The sequence below is a fragment of the Colletotrichum navitas genome, assembly GCF_030913465.1.
Source record: "Colletotrichum navitas strain CBS 125086 chromosome Unknown LY79scaffold_15, whole genome shotgun sequence".
NCBI lineage: Eukaryota > Fungi > Ascomycota > Sordariomycetes > Glomerellales > Glomerellaceae > Colletotrichum > Colletotrichum navitas.
The window spans coordinates 260,194-279,666 of record NW_026850561.1 but is presented as its reverse complement, the minus strand read 5'-3'; the positions used below and the strand labels follow the sequence as shown (position 1 = coordinate 279,666).

General features: G+C 55.9%; 7 protein-coding genes and 1 non-coding gene across 8 annotated transcripts; 4 read left to right on the top strand and 4 right to left on the bottom strand.

Annotated features, from left to right (window-relative positions):
• Positions 1 to 816: 816 nt before the first annotated feature.
• LY79DRAFT_510883 (uncharacterized protein) lies at positions 817 to 1,658 on the bottom strand (the record flags this gene model as incomplete). The annotated part of the gene is made up of 5 exons (XM_060554206.1): positions 817 to 949; positions 1,035 to 1,239; positions 1,358 to 1,385; positions 1,439 to 1,468; positions 1,551 to 1,658. The coding sequence occupies 5 exons, from the start codon at positions 1,656 to 1,658 to the stop codon at positions 817 to 819; spliced, it is 504 nt and encodes a 167-aa protein (XP_060416543.1).
• Positions 1,659 to 4,060: 2,402 nt separating this feature from the next.
• On the top strand, positions 4,061 to 6,710 carry LY79DRAFT_510877 (uncharacterized protein; the record flags this gene model as incomplete). The annotated part of the gene is made up of 3 exons (XM_060554205.1): positions 4,061 to 4,363; positions 4,415 to 6,465; positions 6,521 to 6,710. The coding sequence occupies 3 exons, from the start codon at positions 4,061 to 4,063 to the stop codon at positions 6,708 to 6,710; spliced, it is 2,544 nt and encodes an 847-aa protein (XP_060416542.1).
• A 754-nt stretch (positions 6,711 to 7,464) lies between these two features.
• On the top strand, positions 7,465 to 8,550 carry LY79DRAFT_510736 (D-isomer specific 2-hydroxyacid dehydrogenase; the record flags this gene model as incomplete). Its single annotated transcript, XM_060554188.1, has 1 exon — positions 7,465 to 8,550. One exon carries the CDS (start codon positions 7,465 to 7,467, stop codon positions 8,548 to 8,550), a length of 1,086 nt encoding a protein of 361 aa, XP_060416541.1.
• A 208-nt stretch (positions 8,551 to 8,758) lies between these two features.
• Positions 8,759 to 11,167, bottom strand: LY79DRAFT_546677 (major facilitator superfamily transporter). The gene is made up of 2 exons (XM_060557250.1): positions 8,923 to 11,167; positions 8,759 to 8,828 (listed from the first exon to the last, which is right to left on the bottom strand). The coding sequence occupies exon 1, from the start codon at positions 10,737 to 10,739 to the stop codon at positions 8,997 to 8,999; it is 1,743 nt and encodes a 580-aa protein (XP_060416540.1). The 5' UTR covers positions 10,740 to 11,167; the 3' UTR covers positions 8,759 to 8,828; positions 8,923 to 8,996.
• Positions 11,168 to 11,659: 492 nt separating this feature from the next.
• Positions 11,660 to 12,834, top strand: LY79DRAFT_100907 (uncharacterized protein). Its single transcript, XM_060550622.1, has one exon. The coding sequence runs from the start codon at positions 11,936 to 11,938 to the stop codon at positions 12,581 to 12,583; it is 648 nt and encodes a 215-aa protein (XP_060416539.1). The 5' UTR covers positions 11,660 to 11,935; the 3' UTR covers positions 12,584 to 12,834.
• Positions 12,835 to 13,768: 934 nt separating this feature from the next.
• Positions 13,769 to 13,863, bottom strand: LY79DRAFT_t74. Its single transcript has one exon. It is a non-coding gene; the product is annotated as a tRNA-Ile (tRNA).
• Positions 13,864 to 14,445: 582 nt separating this feature from the next.
• Positions 14,446 to 16,719, top strand: LY79DRAFT_510734 (F-box domain-containing protein; the record flags this gene model as incomplete). Its single annotated transcript, XM_060554187.1, has 4 exons — positions 14,446 to 14,993; positions 15,078 to 15,189; positions 15,244 to 16,561; positions 16,598 to 16,719. 4 exons carry the CDS (start codon positions 14,446 to 14,448, stop codon positions 16,717 to 16,719), a joined length of 2,100 nt encoding a protein of 699 aa, XP_060416538.1.
• A 213-nt stretch (positions 16,720 to 16,932) lies between these two features.
• On the bottom strand, positions 16,933 to 19,329 carry LY79DRAFT_510849 (uncharacterized protein; the record flags this gene model as incomplete). Its single annotated transcript, XM_060554200.1, has 3 exons — positions 16,933 to 18,435; positions 18,503 to 19,230; positions 19,305 to 19,329. The coding sequence occupies 3 exons, from the start codon at positions 19,327 to 19,329 to the stop codon at positions 16,933 to 16,935; spliced, it is 2,256 nt and encodes a 751-aa protein (XP_060416537.1).
• Between the last annotated feature and the right edge of the window lie 144 nt (positions 19,330 to 19,473).

Sequence of the window (19,473 nt, the reverse complement as noted above, 5' to 3'; positions counted from 1 at the left end):
CTGGATGCTTTTAGTTATTAATGCAGCAAATGCTTCCAGCGGATATTAAGAATATAGTGGTCGGAGTTGGTTAAATGACACTGTGTATATATGCGCCATAGAGAACTGTAAAAACTTGATCACCAAGAGTAAACGTGGTGTATGAGAAAAGAAACGTCGCATCTAGAACCCGGGGAAATGGAGTCAGAAAGCATTGAGTTTGGGTTAAATTGCTAAAAATACGCTCAGATGCATCAAGTCATGCATTTCTATTGCTTTGACCGAGATTACCCGTCGATAGAAATGGGCTTGTTTAGAGAAGTTTGCTATCTCTGTGTTTAGGTTCCTCCTACTGAAATTCCTTTGCACAAGGAGTACTTTCTTCCAAGTCATCATGATTCCCGAGCCCTGGAGATGGTGCTGGTTTATGAGTCGGACCGAATTTAGGCGCTGCTTTCTGTCCGCAGCCGGTCAAGAGTCGGGATTCTCGGTCCGAGACCAAAATTCACTCTCGATCTTGACCGTGTATTCGGCAAAGGGCTTGAATCGGGTCTTGAGAACTACAATTTTTCAGTCAGCAGACATTTATCAACACCAAAAGGACGCAAGACCGACGTTGTATGGCATAGCCCCTGGTATCACTGAGTGTATGGTTCTCAATGAGGCTGGCGACGGCGTTGGTGGCCGTGCCTAATTTGCGACTCGACTGGTGCATGTGGCGCGTTTTGGCATTAGCGATGATGTTGAGGAAGCGCCGAGCAGAGGCAATATCTCCAACATAGCTTGCTAGAACAATAATGCGGGGGCCATGGGTGTCGTCTCCTGTTTCTTTTGGCATCAGATCATGGAGAAGAGCGTCGTCGTAGAAAGACCCTCACGCGCCCCCGTGCTACGTCGTTGCGGGCAAGCTTCACCGAGGCTGTGCATCAGAGAGAAAAGCTGGGATTGAACAGCACAGTCGGTAACCAAGCTGTGTCGGGGTCAGGATCAACATCTGAAAGGTTCACTCGGTTAGAAATGTATAAGCATGTTGTAAGAGGAGCAGGCATTCTCACAGTTCCCAGAGGCCGTCGAGTGTGGAGTTGGGCGGCATGGTCACAAACTCATCATCAGACGAGGATGGCGACTCCGGGGTGCGACCGTACAGGTTGACTTTAATAGCAACATCGCGAATGGAGACGACCCGGGTAGTCGGGTCAAGACCCTGAAACTCGACAACGCGGAGAGAATGGAACATGTCGCCGGGAACACCTTTATGGACTAGGATTTGGTCAGCATGCTGTGACCCCACGTAGAAATAGGCGATACTTACAAACGGGTTCTTTCAAAAGGTCTGTTTCGAGGGAGATGACGGTGTCGTCTCTGAGCTTGGGCGGACTCCATTCCTGTTCGAGCCTGGAGAGGAGCTGCTGAAGGTTAGACCATGAAGCGATGGGGGTGCCATTGGAGAAAGACGAACCAGTTGGCAGCCCCTGTCGGTGTGCGAGGGCTGATTACCTGACGTGTGAGCGGGGTGTCGACAGGATGGGGAAGATGCTCGTGAGTCGGAGCTTCGCAAGAGCATCACATACGATTTTGTCTTCCTTGAATCGGGCTTCGACGTAGGCAATGCCTTTCTTGGGCTTGGAAATGAGGACGTAGTCGCCCGTACGGCCAACAGTCACTGCTGCGTCGGCCATTTTGATTGTATGTAGCACACCCCGGTTGCTCAATGGCGGTCGATCGTTGTGGTAGTCGGGAAGTCAGCTGGTGCAAGTGAGGAGCATGGAGGGGTTCGATGATGGAGCAGCGGATTGGATTGGAAATTGTCGATTTTCGTGGTTCAATTGGCGAAGCGAATCCGGGGCGGGAACGGAACCGGTACGATTATTTTTTATCCTTCGCTTCTTTTCCTTATCTTTCTTTTCTTTTCTTTTCTTCCTCTTTCCAAGTGGTCGTGTGGACCTCCTTCTGGCTGCTGTGCTTACTTGCCCGAGTAATTGACTGATTGACTGGATTGATTAGGAAGTTGGCTGTGTGGGCCGACGCAAGCCGTGACGCAGAAGGCGAAAAAAAGAAAAGACCACCATAAACCTCCGAGAGCCACGTCCTTGGACAGATGAAGACAAGACTGGATGTACTATGTATGTACTGCCAATCCCAGAGTGCCGGTAATGAAGGCCGGGACCAGCGGGGGAGGAGGAATGGAATCAAATGTGGCCGGGAAGGAGGGACGCTACGGAATGGAAAGTGGCAGGGAAGAAAGATCCTGCTCGGTGGGAAATTAAGCTAAGAACGCGACAACAGTAAGACCAGTCAAGGCAGGATGGGGCCGGGCATGCATGTGCAGCTACGGGAGTAGAACTAGGAATGCCCTCGCCATCCCCCGGACATTGCTGCGCTTTTGAAGAGCAGGTGATAAAGAGAACAAGAGGAAGAGGAGGGAGGTGCCCGCCGAATGTAGGCTGATTGACGCCGGCAAAGCCCAATCCAGACCCGTCGATAACAAAGACGATAGCCTAGCCACACCAAGACTTCAGCAAAGTTCATCGACGCGCAAGGTTCGGCCCAGAGCGACTTGGCTGGAAGCCTCCTCCCCGCTTTTGCTCCCTGCCTCTTCCATCTGAGATGCCCGCGCGTTTCCTGTTACTCGTCCCTTGCCGGGCCGCAATTTGGCACCAGATATGTAGAGAGGTATGCGCATTGTTTCGGCTCGGTCTCCTTGGCACGGCGTGTTAGTCCGCCCGCACGCACTGTGCCACTGTAACTTGTTCCCGACCGAGTCTTGAAGAAGGTTGTTCTTTGCAGACCCCGGATCTGCCGATGCACATGTGGAAATGGTTCCCATCGTCGTTTCCCACTCGCCTTTGGCCTTTGTGTGGGGGGGGCGTCATGTCTGTCTACTGCGTAGTCAATCCAACTGCAAACAGGGGGGGAGGGGCAGTGAGTGGCGTTGAGCAAGTCGGTGCAGCCAGCCACTGAGGGCGGCCGGCTACTTTGATCTTTTGTGTCCAACCTCCCGACCTCGAAAAGCAGTACTCTCGATCCAACATTTGGTGACATCGTCTGCACCCACCACCCCTCGACGAATCATCGATAATGTTAGATACAACATGGGCACAGCTATGAAACTACGACTCGTCAGTGCGCAAGTCTTTGATGGGCATACATGATACCCCTGAACTCTACGCAGACAGGGCGGAATCTCCCGATCGTCTTAACCTCGCAGTCCGAGGTGTCGTTGCTATTTGTAAACTGCCCTCGAGGGATTAATTTCATAATGCTCTCTATCCCATCAACGGTTTCTGGCAGAGGCTGAGCTGTCTCACGGCGAAGCCTTTCGGCGAACTCCCTTATCTGTATCTCAGCTGTACGCCCGGGCCAGAGCGCTGGGTGGCTGTGTCATTCCTGTTGCTGCAAGGCCATTTCACATGCGTTCAGTCCTACTCCTAGATTTAATCCACCATGGCAGCGCCGCCTCGAGCGATGATAGGCTGGATGAGAAGTGCACGTGGCTTGCACCTGGAAAGCCTCCCCAGCTGAGGTCTTGTGACCGCAGCGTGGATCTTCCGTCACGGCCCGAAGCAATACCACCGGGAAGTGGGTCATTTCCGGTAGTTTAGTTACCGACAGACAACGGTATCAGGACACGGGATAAGTGGTCCGTTTAGATAATCTTCAACCAGTGAATCAGTTTGCTAATTCTTGTCGAGCTTGTCCATCGCCGCCTACGAAGAGTGCTAAAATCAAACTCGAGAGCGTTGATCAGCGACTATTACAGGCTGGGGTTGATTACTGACACCATGCATTTCACAGTGGCAGTTCAGCAGGGGTTTCTGGTAAGCAGCAGTACGTGGCTGGATGACTCCAGCCACAACTTTCATATGTGGCGGTGCACTCTTCAGTCGCATCGTCCACGCATCATCACGTCACAGGTTCGGATGAAAGTGGAGACCAGCCTCGTGCATGAAGTGTACCTAGAGCTCAACTCCCCTTCAAGTCTTGTCGCGTCGCATCTTCAGATCGAAACCGACGGCTCGCGACCCAACAGAAGTCGCTTCACACACGCCGGACCGCAGCTCAAGGACATGCTGCACTCGAAATGGACGCACTACTCTTCGAACACGACCCTGAATTCTGCAAAGGCGAAAACGCCATCAAACCTACTACCAACCGTGATGTCTATGTCCAGCTCGGCCTATCCCTGATCCTTGGCATCTCGGCCTTTGTCACCTTCTGCATATTGCGTCCGCGATGGCCGACCTTGTACGCCGCGCGCAAGCGCCGAATTGATCCTAGTATCGGCTTGCCTGCCCTGCCGAATACCTTCTTCGGATGGATTCCCGCTCTGTATCGCGTGACGGAGGAACAGGTCCTCGCCTCTGCTGGTCTCGACGCCTTTGTCGTAAGTTGCAAGCTTCCCTGCTGATTGAGTGGGCTTCACTAACCGGAATAGTTCCTTTCTTTCTTCAAGATGGCAATCCGGACCCTCGCCATCTTGGCTTTTTTTGCCTACGTTGTTCTGCTACCCGTCAACCTCAAGTTCCCAGTTAAGAAGCGCAAAGATAAACCCGACGATGGCGACAAGAGCTTCGACAGCGAAAACGACGGTCTCTGGGCATACCTGGTGTTTGTCTACTTCTTCACGGGTCTTGTTCTCTACATCTTAAACAAGGCCACGTTCAGAGTGATACATATCCGTCAAGAGTACCTAGGAACCCAGTCTACCATCACGGACCGAACATTCCGTTTAACGGGTATTCCGCGGAGCCTGCGCTGCGAAGACAAGCTTAAGAAGCTCATCGAAAAGCTTGAGATTGGGCAGGTGGAAAACGTTAGCTTGTGCCGAGACTGGAGAGAACTCGATTCCTTGGTCGAGCAACGGGCGCGGGTGCTGGCTCAGTTGGAGGAAACTTGGAGCGTCTACCTTGGAAAACAGGCTGCTCTTCCCAAGTCTGTGCAGCGCTTACGCGACCCGCAGGCTGAACCGTCCGTCCTGGAGCCTAGGGAGGATGAAGTTGACGAGGAGGCTGGGGAGAACGGCAGCCTGCTGGGCCACAACCGTATCAACCCTGAGTTAGTCGAGAGACCTCGTCCCAAGGTAAGGATCTGGTACGGCTTCCTGAAACTCCAGAACCGCAAGGTAGATGCCATCGACTACTATGAGGAGAAGCTACGCCGGCTCGATGAAAAGATTCGCGACGCCAGAAAGAAGGACTACGCAGCGACCGATCTAGCTTTTGTCACCATGGACTCGATTGCCGCGTGTCAAATGGCGATCCAGGCTCGCATCGACCCACGACCGGGACAGCTTCTGACCAAGCCCGCGCCGTCGCCATCGGATGTGATGTGGGCCAACACATACACGCCCCGCGGAGTACGGCGCCTTCGGTCTTGGACCATCACTATTTTCGTTGCCTTCCTCTCAGTTGTATGGTTGGCAATCGTTGCCTCCATCGCCAGTCTACTGAGCATTTGCAACTTCAGAACGTGGTTCCCGTCACTGGTTGCGTTCTTGGACGAATGGCCGACGTTGCGTGCCTTGATCGAGACAGGCTTGCCAACGCTCCTCGTCTCGCTGCTCAACGTCGCTGTGCCGTACCTCTACGAGTACCTCTCGTACGAGCAAGGCATGATCTCCAAGGGCGACGTGGAGCTCTCGATAGTGTCCAAAAACTTCTTCTTCACGTTCTTCAACATTTTTGTTGTCTTTGCTACTTCGAATGCGGCATTCACCGTCACCAGTCTGTTCAAGCAGATCAAAGACGTATGGAGTAGCCCGGCGACGTTGACGAACACGATTGCAGAGCAGATCCGGGAGTTGGCCGTTTTCTACACCAATTTCATCTTGCTCCAAGGTGTTGGCCTGTTTCCCTTCAGGCTTCTGCAAGTCGGCAGCGTCGTGCTCTATCCGATCTATCGCATGGGGGCCAAGACGCCTAGGGACTTCGCCGAGATCATGCGGCCGACGGTTTTCAGCTACGGCTTCTATCTCCCCACGGCGCTGCTCGTCTTCATGCTATGTCTCGTGTATAGCACTCTTGAATACGGGTATCGGATCCTGACGGTGGGCATCGTATACTTCATCCTCGGCTACTTCACGTACAAGTACCAGCTCTTGTACGCCATGGACCAGCCACAACACGCGACGGGTGGTGCATGGCGGATCATCAGCTACCGAATTGTACTCGGTCTTTTCATTACGCAGGTTGTACTGTCCAGCATCATGGCCTTGCAGCTGGCTTTCGTGCAGGCTGTGGCTGTCCTGCCGCTTGTCGCCTTCACAATCTGGTATAGCGTCTACTTCCAGCGGCGCTTCGATCCCCTGACGCGATACATATCGCTGCGGAGTATACGAGCTGAGATATATGTGGAGGACGACGAGGCCGTGGCGGATGAGGATTTCGAGGGGCCCAGGCCGGCACAGGGTCTGTTGAGACGGGGCAGTACGGTCGACGAGGACAAGGAGAAGGGCATGACTTTTGTGAATCCCAGCCTGACTTCACGGTATGCTTGGCCGCCATTCACGAACTGAAAAGTTTTGTTGCTAACGGATTTACAGTCTCGAAGGGCCCTGGATCTATCAGGATCCTCCTTCATTCCATGAGGACGAGGAAGACGACGAGGAAAGTGGGCCCGATACGGAAAGGCCCAACCGGCCCGCAAACACGACGCCGGCAGCATCCGACAGCTCGATGAGCCTCGGTGATACACATATCTGGCGGCAACAGGCGGAAAGCAACAACCGGTAGAACGGGAGAATGGCCAAGACGATTGGGCATGGTACCGTTTGTAGATATCGATCACCCTTACTTTACGTGCATATGGGAACAGGACGTGTTTGTCGGGCCCGTAGGATGGGTAGCGGGAACAATAGCGAGCACTTTGCCATTTGAGCACCATCGATTATCCTTCCCAGGGTCTTGGGTACCTTGTTTCCGGCACCAGCACCTGCGGGGCACTTTCCCCTCCTGACAGCTCGTCCTTGGGGGGTTTGGTGGAGCTCCAGAGGGAAGCAGATGGCGGGGTAGCTCTTGGACTAGGTAGGTAGGTAGGTCATCCTGCACGTACCACATAGGTACCGGTACCCAAGCACCCCCACTACTAGGTAGGCACTAATACTACGGATACATACCTGGACCTACCATATATCAGGTACCCCGGCTGAGTCAGTCTACGTCATTTCGATTGCTTGCGAACCAGGATGCCAGATCTGGCACCTGCCAGTTGCTGACGCGCGCATAAAATTGGCATCAGCATCCGAATTGCAGAGGGAAAGAACCAACTGCGCCACATCAGGAGAAGAGGGGAGTCGAGCCTTGGCTTGGCTTCTCGAGGCGTCTTCTTCTCCTGAATCCTCCAGGTCCCTCCCCTTCCCGTCATAACCCCCCCACCTAGCTCAACATATGAATACTTGACCACCCGGCACGACCATCACGGCCCTTCGTTCCATCTCTGCATCAATTGCTTCATTGCTTCGATATCACATTCAAGAGCCTACCTACCATGAAGCTCGCCGTCTTCAGCGCCAAGCCCTACGACAAGAAGTACATCTCTGCCGCACACGAGGCCAGGAAGGACGAGTTCAAGAAGCACAACGCAAAGCTCGCCGACGACAACACTGACTTTGGCATACTCTACCACGACTTCTCCCTATGCTCCGAGACCGTCTCCCTCGTCAAGGATGTAGACGCCGTCTGCGTCTTCGTCAACGACTCCCTCACTGCCGACGTCGTCGAGGCACTGCACAAGGCTGGCTGCAGGGCCATTTTGCTGCGCTGCGCCGGTTTCAACAACGTCGACCTTAAGACTGCTGAGAAACTGGGACTCTTTGTCGCCAACGTCCCCTCGTACTCCCCCGAAGCTGTCGCAGAGTTCGCCGCCGCCCTGCTGCAATCCCTTAACCGACGCACTCACAGAGCCTACAACCGCACCCGCGAAGGCAACTTTAACCTTGATGGTCTCCTCGGGAAAACGGTGCATGGCAAGACAGTGGGCATCATCGGCACCGGAAGAATTGGTGTGTCCATGGCCCGCATCATGAAGGGCTTCGGCTGCACCCTCTACGCCTTTGACCCGTTCGAGTCGGACGACTTCAAGAAGCTCGGTGAATACCTCCCCTTGGAAGAGCTTCTTCCCAAGTGCGACTTCATCAGTTTGCACTGCCCATTGATGGAGAAGACGAAGCACATCATCAACGAAAGGACGCTCAAGCAGATGAAGCCCGGCTCTATATTGGTCAACACCTCCCGAGGCGGTCTCATTGACACAAAGGCCGTCATCCACGCCCTCAAGACTAAGCATCTCGGCGGCCTGGCCCTTGATGTGTACGAGGGCGAGGGTGATCTCTTCTACAACGATCATTCGGGTCACATCATCGACGATGACCTGCTTACCCGCCTCATGACCTTCCCCAACGTTCTGATATGCGGCCACCAGGGCTTCTTCACCGAGGAAGCCCTGCAGGAGATCTCCGAATGCACATTCCGCAACCTCAAGGACTTCATGCTCGGACGCAAGTGCCCCAACTCTTTGGTCAAAGACGAAATCACCCTCTCGCGCAGAGATTCGCTCCCAGTGCGTATTGTCTAAGAACCCCAGGCCCGGCTCACGGCAAACGGCGCAAACGGAAGACTCACTTACAGGTTGATGAATACCCACCCTACTGCTCCCTGGAACGACGAGATAGATAGTTACACGTTACGACTCACGAAGAATAGACGATTTACCACATTCCTGCGAGCTCACAATCATCAAGGTGTGTATCATTAAGCACACAATGTGCCAGTAGAGGTTGAATGATGTTTTGAACATGGTGTAGAATTAATTACGGCACCGGCCGTTCTCTGTCTCTATGCATCTATGTCGTAGTACGTCCAGCCCGTACATCCACCGTCCAACACCAACCTGTTACGCCAAATGAACCAAACGTAACCGAAAATCCAGACCTAACTAAACGCATAGACGCGATATCCAACTGTTCATAGCAAAAGCCTTGTGAAGGGCTTTTATATTGTTCAATGCTCACCACGAGTCGCTTACGCGGGCTCAAAGGTACGAGTGGGCGACAGAACGTTCTGCGGCTTGGCCTTCTCGACATCCGAACCGGAAGTCTCCTCGTCGTCGGAGGAGTAGGCGTACTTGCTTCTAGCACGGATCCGGGCTCCGTAGACCCAGAAGAGGAAGGGGATAGCGCAACACGCAAGGCCGATGAAGGCAAGGAGGGTTGATGCCCACTGATCGCCAAGGCGGTCGTACATCTGCTCGGTGAAGAGGACGACGGCGGCACCCCAGAACGAACGGATACAAGTCTTGGCCGCGAGTGCGGATGCGGCCTGGTGCTGGTAGGAGTCGACGAGGTAGTTGTTGGCCGAGTTGTAAAGGAAGATGAAGCCGAAGCCTACAGGGAAACCGCCGAAGGCAGGACCTGCCCAGTGCAGGTGCGGAAAGGAGGTCCAGGCGAAGATGAACAGGCCGATGGGGATGCACCAGCAGCTCACCATCATCGGGATAAGTCGGGTCTCAGCGGGCGGGTTGCCGTTGTGCTTTGCGACCATCTTAAGGTAGTGCTTGTTAACCCAGGGAGAGCAGGCGGCCGAGCAGAGGACGCCGACGGCGAGGGGAATGAACATGAGACCGGTCGTGGAGGCCGAGTAGCCCTTGCGCTTCTGGTAGATGATGGGGAAGGCGACGAAGAACATGTATAGCAAGCCGTACAGGACGGACATGTAGATGGAGATGAGGAAGACGATGAGCTCGCGGAAGAGGAGCTGGAAGGGGCGGATGAGGAAGATTCCGAGGCGCTCGCTGAGCGGCCGCATGTCGATGTCCTGCTCGGTGACGTGGGACTGATCGCCGGTCTCCTTGCGCATCTTCTTGGCTCGGCGGGCGAGGATGGTGGGCGCGTAAGTCTCGCGGACGGTGAAGGAGATGAGGACCCAGACGACGAAGGAGAGGATCAACTGAATCCAATAAAGCCATCGCCAACTTGTGGCGTCGGAGAGGAAGCCGCCGACAAGAGGGCCGATGGCGGGACCGATGAAGGGAGCGGCGGAGAAGGCGGCCATGGGGACACCGCGCTCCTCGTTGCGCCAGAGGTCAGCGAGGGTACCGCCGACGAGAGTCATGGGGGCGGAGAAGGCGATGCCATCGATGGCGCGGCAGACGAGAAGGGTGGCAAGGGTCTTGGCGACGGCGCAGGGGATGATGAAGACGACGGCGACCAGCAGGGTGGATGCGTAGATGATCTGGCGACCGTAGATCTCGGAGAGGGGCGCGAAGGCCATGGGCCCGACGCCGAAGCCGATGACGAAGACGGTGATGGAGAGAAGGGCGACCTCCTCGGAGATGTGAAACTCTTCAGCGACGCCAGCGATGTCGGCGGTGATGACGGAGGAGCAGAAGGCGACGACGAAGCAGGTCATGGCGACGACCATGGTGCAGTACCACTTGTAGGCCTTGGACCAGTTCTTGGGGTTATCGGGGTCATTGGGAACGAAGGTGACGAGCTTGTAGTTGCCGCCGGCAGCGGCCGAGGGGGCCGTCACGGGGATCTCGCCGGCGCTGGTCTCGACGCGGTATTCGTCGAGGTTGGCATTGGCCGAGAGGGTGCGGTAGGGGAGGTTCACGTCGAGCTCCGGGTCCATCTGCTCCTTGGTCGCGACGGCGTGTGTGACGGTTGTTGTGATGGGAACATTATGTCGTCCTGCCGGCGCGTCGTCCGGGTGGGAGGAGGAGCCTGGTGGGAGTGTGTGGGAGGATTTTGATGATAGCTTGTCCATCTTGGGTGGTGTGTATGTGTTTTGCTGGGCAGTGAATGCCGGGCTTTGGTCTAGTAGGAACGCAGTTCCCCCCTGAACAGGTGAAGTATCACAAAAAAGTAGACTATAGAATGAGTGAAAGGAGTTAGGGGGTCGAGCCCGGGGGTGGTGATAGGCATGAAGTCAAGGAACAGGAACAGGATCTTATCTCAGTTCCTCATTCTGGAGGAGGGGAGGGCGCCACCCTGCCTTTATACTCGTCCCCATCAGTGGGCGAAAAGGAAACCGAGTCAACTCGCAGGGCCTATCTTTATTTTAATCTTCTATTCTTTGGTCAAATAGCAAGGTACTACACAAGCAGGACCCCCTGGGACCCGGTCGCAACTCGGTCTATGGGTGAGAAAATCGGCGCGGCATTCGGGGTACCCACCATCTCGCGGGCGGATCCGCCTTTCCCGTCCGCTTTTTTTTTTTTGGACCAGTGTACCATGTTCTCTCGAGATATACGTAGATGATATGCCATTCCGTGCTACACAGGGCCAGGGGTTTCTAGTGGAATCTCTAAGCCTTGGTGTTTTTTTTTTCTTTTTTTCTTTTTTTTTTTTTTCACATTCGCCACGATGCGGACCAGTGGATTGGAGTGTTAGGTTGGCAGGGGTTTTCATTCTTCGTGAACCGCGAACGTCCCAGCAGCGACACTGACTAATGGGCCGAAAGCAAACGAAAACGATTTAATGTGGGAGGAGCGGGCAATGCGGGGTTTTTTTTTTCTTCGTCCCTTTTTTCGCCTTCTTCTCTTGGTCATTTGGAGTATTACAGAAGCTTGAAGCGGCACGTGGAACGTTGGGGGTATTCCAGAGCCACGAGGCCGGGACGCGTGGGGAGGGGAGGGTCGGAGGCGCGTTTACGACGAACGCCGACTTTGACCTAGTCCTTGTTGCCTGCCGAGTCTTGAGGCTCTGCCCGGGTTTGCCATTGGGTTGCCGGGGAGAGAAGAGAGGAGCGGTTATGCGGTTATGAGGGCGCACAGGTCCGACGGGCGGGTCTGGGAATAAGAGGAAATGAATTTACATCGTAGGTACGGAGTAGAACTAGTCTATTGGAATTCCTGTTCGGCCAGGGGTGAGGGGTGGCCCTGTGTGCGTTCTCGCCAGGCCCTCAGGGCTGAAAGTGAAAGGTATGGGGGAGAAATCTCGGCATGAGTTCGGGCAGTCGTAATGTTTTTTATTTTATTTTTTCCCGCTCTTTTCTCAGCCCACAAGTTTTCCACGATTTCTCCGCTGGGCAGGCAACAAATCCAACTACATCTTTCATCGGTCCCCGAATTCCTCTCTCTCTCTCTTCACACGAGTACGGCGATAGGTCGTGGTGGCAGTGATTTCTGCCCCTTTTCGTTTTATTCAACAAACAACGCTGCGGCACTTATCTCTTCTTCTTCGTTATCGAAACAACCCTGCGCCTCTGCTTGCACCCCCCCGTCGGGGCCGAATGGGGGAGGGATGCCGCTGCCTGCGCCGGCTGCCTGTCTGGCGAACCGAGCTCCCCTTTCGTCCGGAAACCAAGTAGCCAGAAAGAACCTGGGCCGAGCTAGCTCCCTTTTCGTCCGGAACGCACAGACCCGCAGAAGCCGGCGGACCTGGTGGGCCCATTGCGGGCCTTCCGGCCGGGAGGGGCCCCACACGCGCCGGTCGAAGAAATTGCGTTTAGCTCATGGAACCTGTCGTCGCACGCATGTGCCCACACGTTCGTTCCTCGGCTATCCCCCTCTTTCGTTGGAAATGTACCTTCCTTTCTCTTCCGCTACGATTGTACCTCGAGGCCGCGCAAGAACACTCGATTTCGACCGCCGCCAGACGTTGACGTAGCCACCGTCCGAGGCATTCCTGCCGCGGAAAGATTCAGCAAGTTGAAACGCTACTTGGGCGGGGCAAGGAAGAAAGAATGGGTTTCGGGGACGGGCGGAGCATTCCTTGTTTTTCTTGTTTTCTCGCTTGCATAATATATCTTATTCCCGGTGGTCCAAGTGGGGGTGGCCATCCAGCGCCGTCTTATCAGTGAGCGAGCTCTCGGTGTCTAGGCGTACCATTCGGCTATCCGAATCTCGCGCGCGTATGTGCTCGGTAATCCACTTCAAATCACGCCCGCAAACCTAGCAGAGGTTAATAAGAGGGGTTTTCGAGACCAAGGTGGCCTGAGATCCACACGCCGCTCTAGTAGCGTAGCTGACGGAATGCAGGTGCAGGTGATAAGGGGGGAGGATATTGCATCAGTCAAAGGGCTAGATGGCAGACTGCGAGATAAGCCGAGACGGTGCGAGTGAAAGCTCGACGACGGCGGGTGCGTGAGAAATCAGAGGTCAAGCGTCGATGCAAATGGGTGGAGCGGGACGCTTCTCGTCCTTTGGGCAAGCAGTAACCTGCGCTTTCTCACGTCTCCACTGGTGCCCAAACGGGGGACTGAACACACACTGGGCATCGCGGGTGAAGATGATGTTCCCGCCGGAGAGCGGTGACCACGGATCTGGACATGCGTGGCTGCCTATCGCTGCAGGCAGGCAGGCTGAGGCGGAGCCGGGGTTGGACTGGGGAATGGTCAAAAGTCGGAGCTCGCGACTTGGGTCCCCCGCCGCTCGCACTGCTGATTATCTATCTGGTCGGCGTTTCCAGCCCCGCTTCAAGGCCGTTCAACGGGCTGGTGTCCAACAGGGGTCTAAAACGCTTACACGTCCCCTCTCTCCACGTCACATCTAGCTCCTTGTAAGCCGCGTGCGATCTCGGACTCCCAGCCGAACCAGGCGGAAGAACGTTTGAGGCCCGGCCGAAAAGCGACTCGGAGGAAAAATACAGGGGTTCGGGAAATTCCCAACGGGGCCGGCTTACGCAGGCACAGGCAATAAACAATGGCATATATATCACACGGCAATCCCATCACAGCCAATGTGAGAGGCATCAGACAGCAATCAGTTATATATCTGAGTTGATTGACCCATTCGATATAGTGCACGATGCATACTTACTACTTTTAAGGATTGACTCTAATCCACAAAAATGTGATCAGTGGGAGGCTTGAACTCCCGGCCTTGGCATTACACAACATTTCAGATGAAATATTAGTACCACGCTCTAACCAACTGAGCTAACCGACCATGTTGGATGATATTGCATCTTCAGTTTTCAGCTTATAATACAAAAACTCTTGACCGCTCCTCGTCGCAATTAATCTTGGATGCCTCCCATCGACTTCACCCATCCATCCATTTTTTCAGTCGTTTAAACAACCGCTCAATCCTTCGAGAAGGCCCGCCTCTCTCAAGCCCGAAGTAGGCACTTGCTACTTCGTTTTTACTCTTTCCAGAATATGGCACTACAGTGCTTGATATTCCAGTCGACGTACCTACCTGCCTAGGTAGGTAGGGACTTAATAAATAGTACATAATAAGCAGCAAGTCCTTTCGGGGAAAGAAGTTGATAGGATACGTGACCTCCCGCGCAATTCCTCTCCCTCCCCCTTCAACACTGACTCCGGCATCTTCTCCCCGCCATCCCATCCATCTGCCACCTCCATTCGATATTGACGTTGGCATTTGCATTGGCGCCATCACCAGCATCGTCATAATCAGTGCTGGAGAACATTTTCCGGGGCACTCTCTTTGCAATTCAGCCATTGGATACATCATTCTCTTCATCATTTTCCCATGTTATCTCACGTCCTTCGGTCCGTTGTCGCCATGAAAGCTCACCCCGACGATGTCGTGCATTTCGGTCATGACAATCATGCATCACAGCTGGTTCCGACAGCAATGCGACTCCCAGTCGAGATCCTACACCACATCTACGATCTGCTCGACCCATATGATTTCAATGTTGCACGACACACCTGCCGACCCTGGTTCTGTGCAGGCTTGAACCGCACTGTTCTCGTCACCATGCTCAAGCGAGGAGGGTGGTGGTCCAGCATCAACACTATCATCGACGTGGAGCACAACAAGCCTATGCTTGAGACCCACGATCAGTATCCGAACCAAGAGTGGATTATGTCCAAGTGGTTCGCTAGAGAGTGTGCGTTGGGCCCCAGTCATCGCGGGCCCGAACCTGCCTTTGTCGAAGTCAGTCAGACGCAATTCATCGACCTCAGATCTGATGCCTCGACGTCCGGGATTGGTGACGGTGCCAAATACACCGCGAGTATGTGCGGCCGCTTCCTAATGGCTAGCTACGATTGCACCATCTATGTCTACGAGCTGAACCATCGATGCAAAAACATCAAGTCTCCCAGGTGGCCAATGTCTTCATAGGAAGAGACCTCACGACGCCACAAGGGCCTTCTGCGCCCCGTTTCAACCATACTGTGTCCGTATAGAGTTCTCTCCTGTGCCATGGACACATCTTGGGGACGCTACTCTGTCGCCGCCGTTCTCGACGGCCGAAACGGCATCGTCTGTGACATCACAGCTCTGATGCCAGGAAAAGAGGTAACTACGACATCATCCAACCACGTCAGTCCATGGGCTAACGCTGGCTTGAAGGCAAGCTCTCAATCGTGCATATGTTGCGTGCGGTCACCTTCACTGCCGCCTCCTATTGAGACAGGACCCAGATCCATCTATCGAAACATATGCACGGCCGACAACCCGCCACGCTCGGTTGCCATTTGCCCCCAACGTGTTTGTGTCGCTTTTGGCTCCTCGTCTGCTGTCGAACTGCACTGGGTTGACAGCCAAACCAACCGAGACCTGGTCCGCCGCTTCCCGCTGTCCACCCGTAGCGACTTTGTCTACTTTCTCCCGCCCCGGCCGGCAGTTGACTCAACCAAGAAGCTCCGACTCATTAGCTCAGCAGCGGCAGTGGACTGCTGCTCGAGCTCGATGCATTTGATCCTGGGGGCGCTGGGCGGAAGTTTTGGCGGATATCCTCCAGAAATCCCGGCTGTCATCTCGCGTCTTGAGACATCCGCTGCTGCCTCCGAAGCAGACACTTCTAGTGTCTACACAATCACAGAGCAGCAACTCAGTGCCTCAATCAGCCCTCCGCCATTCCGCAAGACAACCTGGAGGGGGTGGGAGCGAAGGTTTCCCAGACACAGGTCCACTGCTGTCGACAACTACAGGGCCGTGCCCCTGAGCGACGGCTCTCATATCCTCTTCACGGACCCGAGAACCGGATACCTGTGCCTGGGTGCTGATTCGCCAATCGGGTCGATGACTCGTCTCCAGAGAAAGGTCCAGTTTTGCCCACCTCCCACGGCTTGCTCGAATGCTCCAACCCTGTGCGCTGTGGGAGCCAACCTGGCCAACGGAGTCAGAATCGCCGCCGTGTTCCCCATAGCACGATGGGTGGACCAGCTTGGTTTCCAGTCAGAAAAACAGCTCCTTGTCTTTTACACTTTACCCCCGGATATGTTCAAGGATATCTCCCGCCTCGCCAACCTGGCTGATATGCTTGATCGCCCAATGGCAGACTGGATTGCGTGGTGGCCAATACCTGGGCTTCGAGATGCTGCCGTGACCCATGATAGTGGATCCGAGACGCCATGCCTCCAACGCAACAGGCCATCATATCCCATTGACGTTCACGGACAGCCTGTTGCCGTTTGCTCCGGCCTCGTCGATCTCGCATTAGACACAGGTCCTGATATGCTGGTCTGGACATTTAGTGGAGATGGTTCGGCTCGTTGCTGGGCACTCAACACCGGGAATACGAAAGGAGTGCGACGAAGTACAGTTTTAAGAGATGGAAGCATGCGAGCGATGGATGGTGACGGAGATGTTTTCATGGACGATGCGGGGTTGAATCTTCAGTCGGAAGGCATTTCGCCGACTGCAACAAGGCCGCTGACATTAGATTGTGAGGCCGCGACTGGGATTGCCTGTCCGTCTCCAGACCTTCCTCTTTCGTACAGGTATTGTCGCTTGACGACACGTGGAACTGAGGACGATGTTGTGAGGGCGGGGTTCCTCGAGAACATCCAGGGTGTGGCGAGATTAGACGTTGACCTTCGCTGAAGAAGAAGAAGAGCCCACGGAAAGGGGAATGGATGGGAGAAAAGTATGCATAACCTACAAGAATGATTACACGTACCAATAGTCCAGAACACCCTATAAACTAACCTGACCCCCGTACCTTTTATCAACTTCTTCTGTCTTGACACAAAAACGGGCTCCATAAAGCGTGGACGTCTCGCTTGTTCAATAACTCTGTAATCTCTGACTGAATTTTTAACGTCTATATGTGCCATGTATCGTGTAATCCTTCTTGGGCCCGTTCACCGTGTACTGGATGTCCCACTCTTTGAGATTGACAGCCTTGAAAGCGAACTCGTATTTGACGTCATAGAAATCGTCGATGCAGAGATGGCCCGCCTTGGCCTGCCATGGATTCTGGTCTCCGTCTGGAGGCGGGAGGAACTCGATCTCATGGAAGAGGTAGTCCGCCCGCTTGGGGTCGTCCGTCTTGGCGAACCAGACGCTCACGACATCCTTCCTTTCATCGTACCGCCAGACATAGCGACGCGTGGCTCTGAACACGAGCCCGTTGTCGGCACGGAACTCGCCGTCCTCTACGTAAAGGTACTCCGCGGCCAGACCATCGTCGTCGTCGTCGTCGTCGTCGGCGGTCGATGTCTTGTCCGCGGGGACAGAGCCCGAGACGCACTTGAGCCCGTCGGCGGTCCTGTCGCGGAGGAGGAACTGGGCCGTTCCGCTGAAGTGGCCGCTCGGGTGGCTGGGGAGCCTGCTGGTCAGGTCACGTTCGAGCTTCCATGTGCCCAGGAGGCTGCGGAAAACGGCCTTGGGAACGAAGCGGCTCGTAGTCAGGCCCGCGACGGCGGTGGAGTGGGTTTGTTGGAGCGACTTTGCGGCTTCGGCTTTGGCGGCTTCGTCGGCGAGGGGCGAGACGTAGCGCGCCGGCGTGAGGATGTCCATGGGCTTGTCATTGTGCGGGAGGACGGGGGTGGGAGGTTCGAGGGGCGGGGTGATGGGGATTCCGAGGGCGGAGGAGAACTCCTGCATCAGGTAGGCGTAGTCGCCCATCGGGAACTGGGAGAGCCGCGGGTCGTCGCGGAGGGACGCGGTGCTCCCGTCCGACTCGCCGGAGAGGAGCGCGTCGGAGAGCTTCGGAGGTTGCGGGGCGAGGGAAGGGGGCGTCCAGAGGGCGGCAAAGAAGCGGGCCTGCATCTCCATAACGCCCCAGTAGGGCGAGCGGTAGAAGCCGACGAAACCGAGAGAGGGGAAGTCCTTGACGTGGGTGCCGTGAAAGGCGAGGGCGAGGGGCAGACTTGGGTGCTGCGGGGAGTAGTCTAAAGTTTCGAGGACCCGGGGCGGGAGGAAAGAGAGGCAGGGGGAAGGGTCGAAGCCGGTGGCCAGGATGACGGCGGCGACGTTTTCGATCTTGGGCGACGAGGGGTCCGCGAGCGTCGCCGTGGTGCCGGCGACGGAGGCGAGCTTGCCCTTGGAGACAGAGATGAGGCCGGCGCGGACGAATTCCATGTAGTTCTCGCTCATGGCGAGGTACGCTGGCTCGGAGTGGTGGTCCGGGGTGACGGCGACGGCGGGGGAGAACTCGGACTGGTCCTGGCCGAGGGAAGCCGCGAACAAGCTGTGGCTCACCTTCGCGGCGTCGGGGGTGATGTGGCCTTGTTTGTTGGTGAAGGGTTGGGGGCGGTTATTGAGGTTGTAGGACGGGAAGTCCACGGGGAGGAAAGGGGCCGCGGTTGAGCCGGGCTTTTTGTTTCGGTTGGACTGGGTCAGTGATTTGCGCACGAGGTTATGGTCAAGTGGCGAGGGTTACCTTGGGTGTGGTGTGGAGGGGGAACACCCACGTAGGGCGCTGTGCGAGGTGCTCGACGGTGAGCTTGTCCGCGCCCGGGACGGGGCTCGGGCCCGGCGCGTTGACGGCGGCGGAGATGTGCGTCGCGACGGTGCCCGCAATCTCCACGCCCGACATCTGTCCTCCGACGACCAGGATCTTGCCGCCGCCGTCCCGCACGCCGTCGGGAAACAGCCCCTTCAGGTCGCGGTACTTGCTGCTGTGGACCACAGGGACCGCTGCATCCCCGGTCCCGATGTCCGGGACGAGAGGCTTCCCAAAGAACCCGGACGAGACGAGCAGATAGTCGAACGCGCGCGTCTCCTCCTCGCCGCCGGCATCCTCGGACGGCTCGACGGTGACACGCCACGTCGCGTCGTCCTGCAGGTCGGCCTTGACCACGCGGCGGCCCAGCTTCACCTCGGCGCCACGGCCGTAGCGGTCGAGGTACCGCTCGAGGTACCGGCCAACCATCCAGGCGCGCGGGAACTCGGGGTCCTCGGGCGCCCAGGCGAGGTCGCTGAACTGCACCGTGTGGCGGCTCTGGTTGGCGACCATGAGCGGGTGGACGAGGCCGTCGGCGTCGCTGGCGCGTGTGGGCCACAGGCCGCCGATGCGGCGCTGGGCGTCGTAGACAGTCACGGTGAAGGCGCCAGCGGGGGCGTTGTGGAGGAGGGTCTTGGCGGCGACGAGGCCGGACGGGCCGGCGCCTGCACGGAGAGAGAAAGGGGGTAAGCTCAGATTGGGCCAGAAGCCGGATACCGGGGATTTCAGGGGTCCATACCGACGATGCAGACGCGTTTGGCCATGACGAGGTTCTGACAGGGGTGGTGGGGGACGAAGGTGGGATGTGTGTGTGTGTGCGTGTGTGTGTGTGTGGATGTTTGTATGAGATGCCCCTCACTACCTATGAGATTATCCCTGTCGGATGAGAGCTGCTTGAGGGTGGGGAA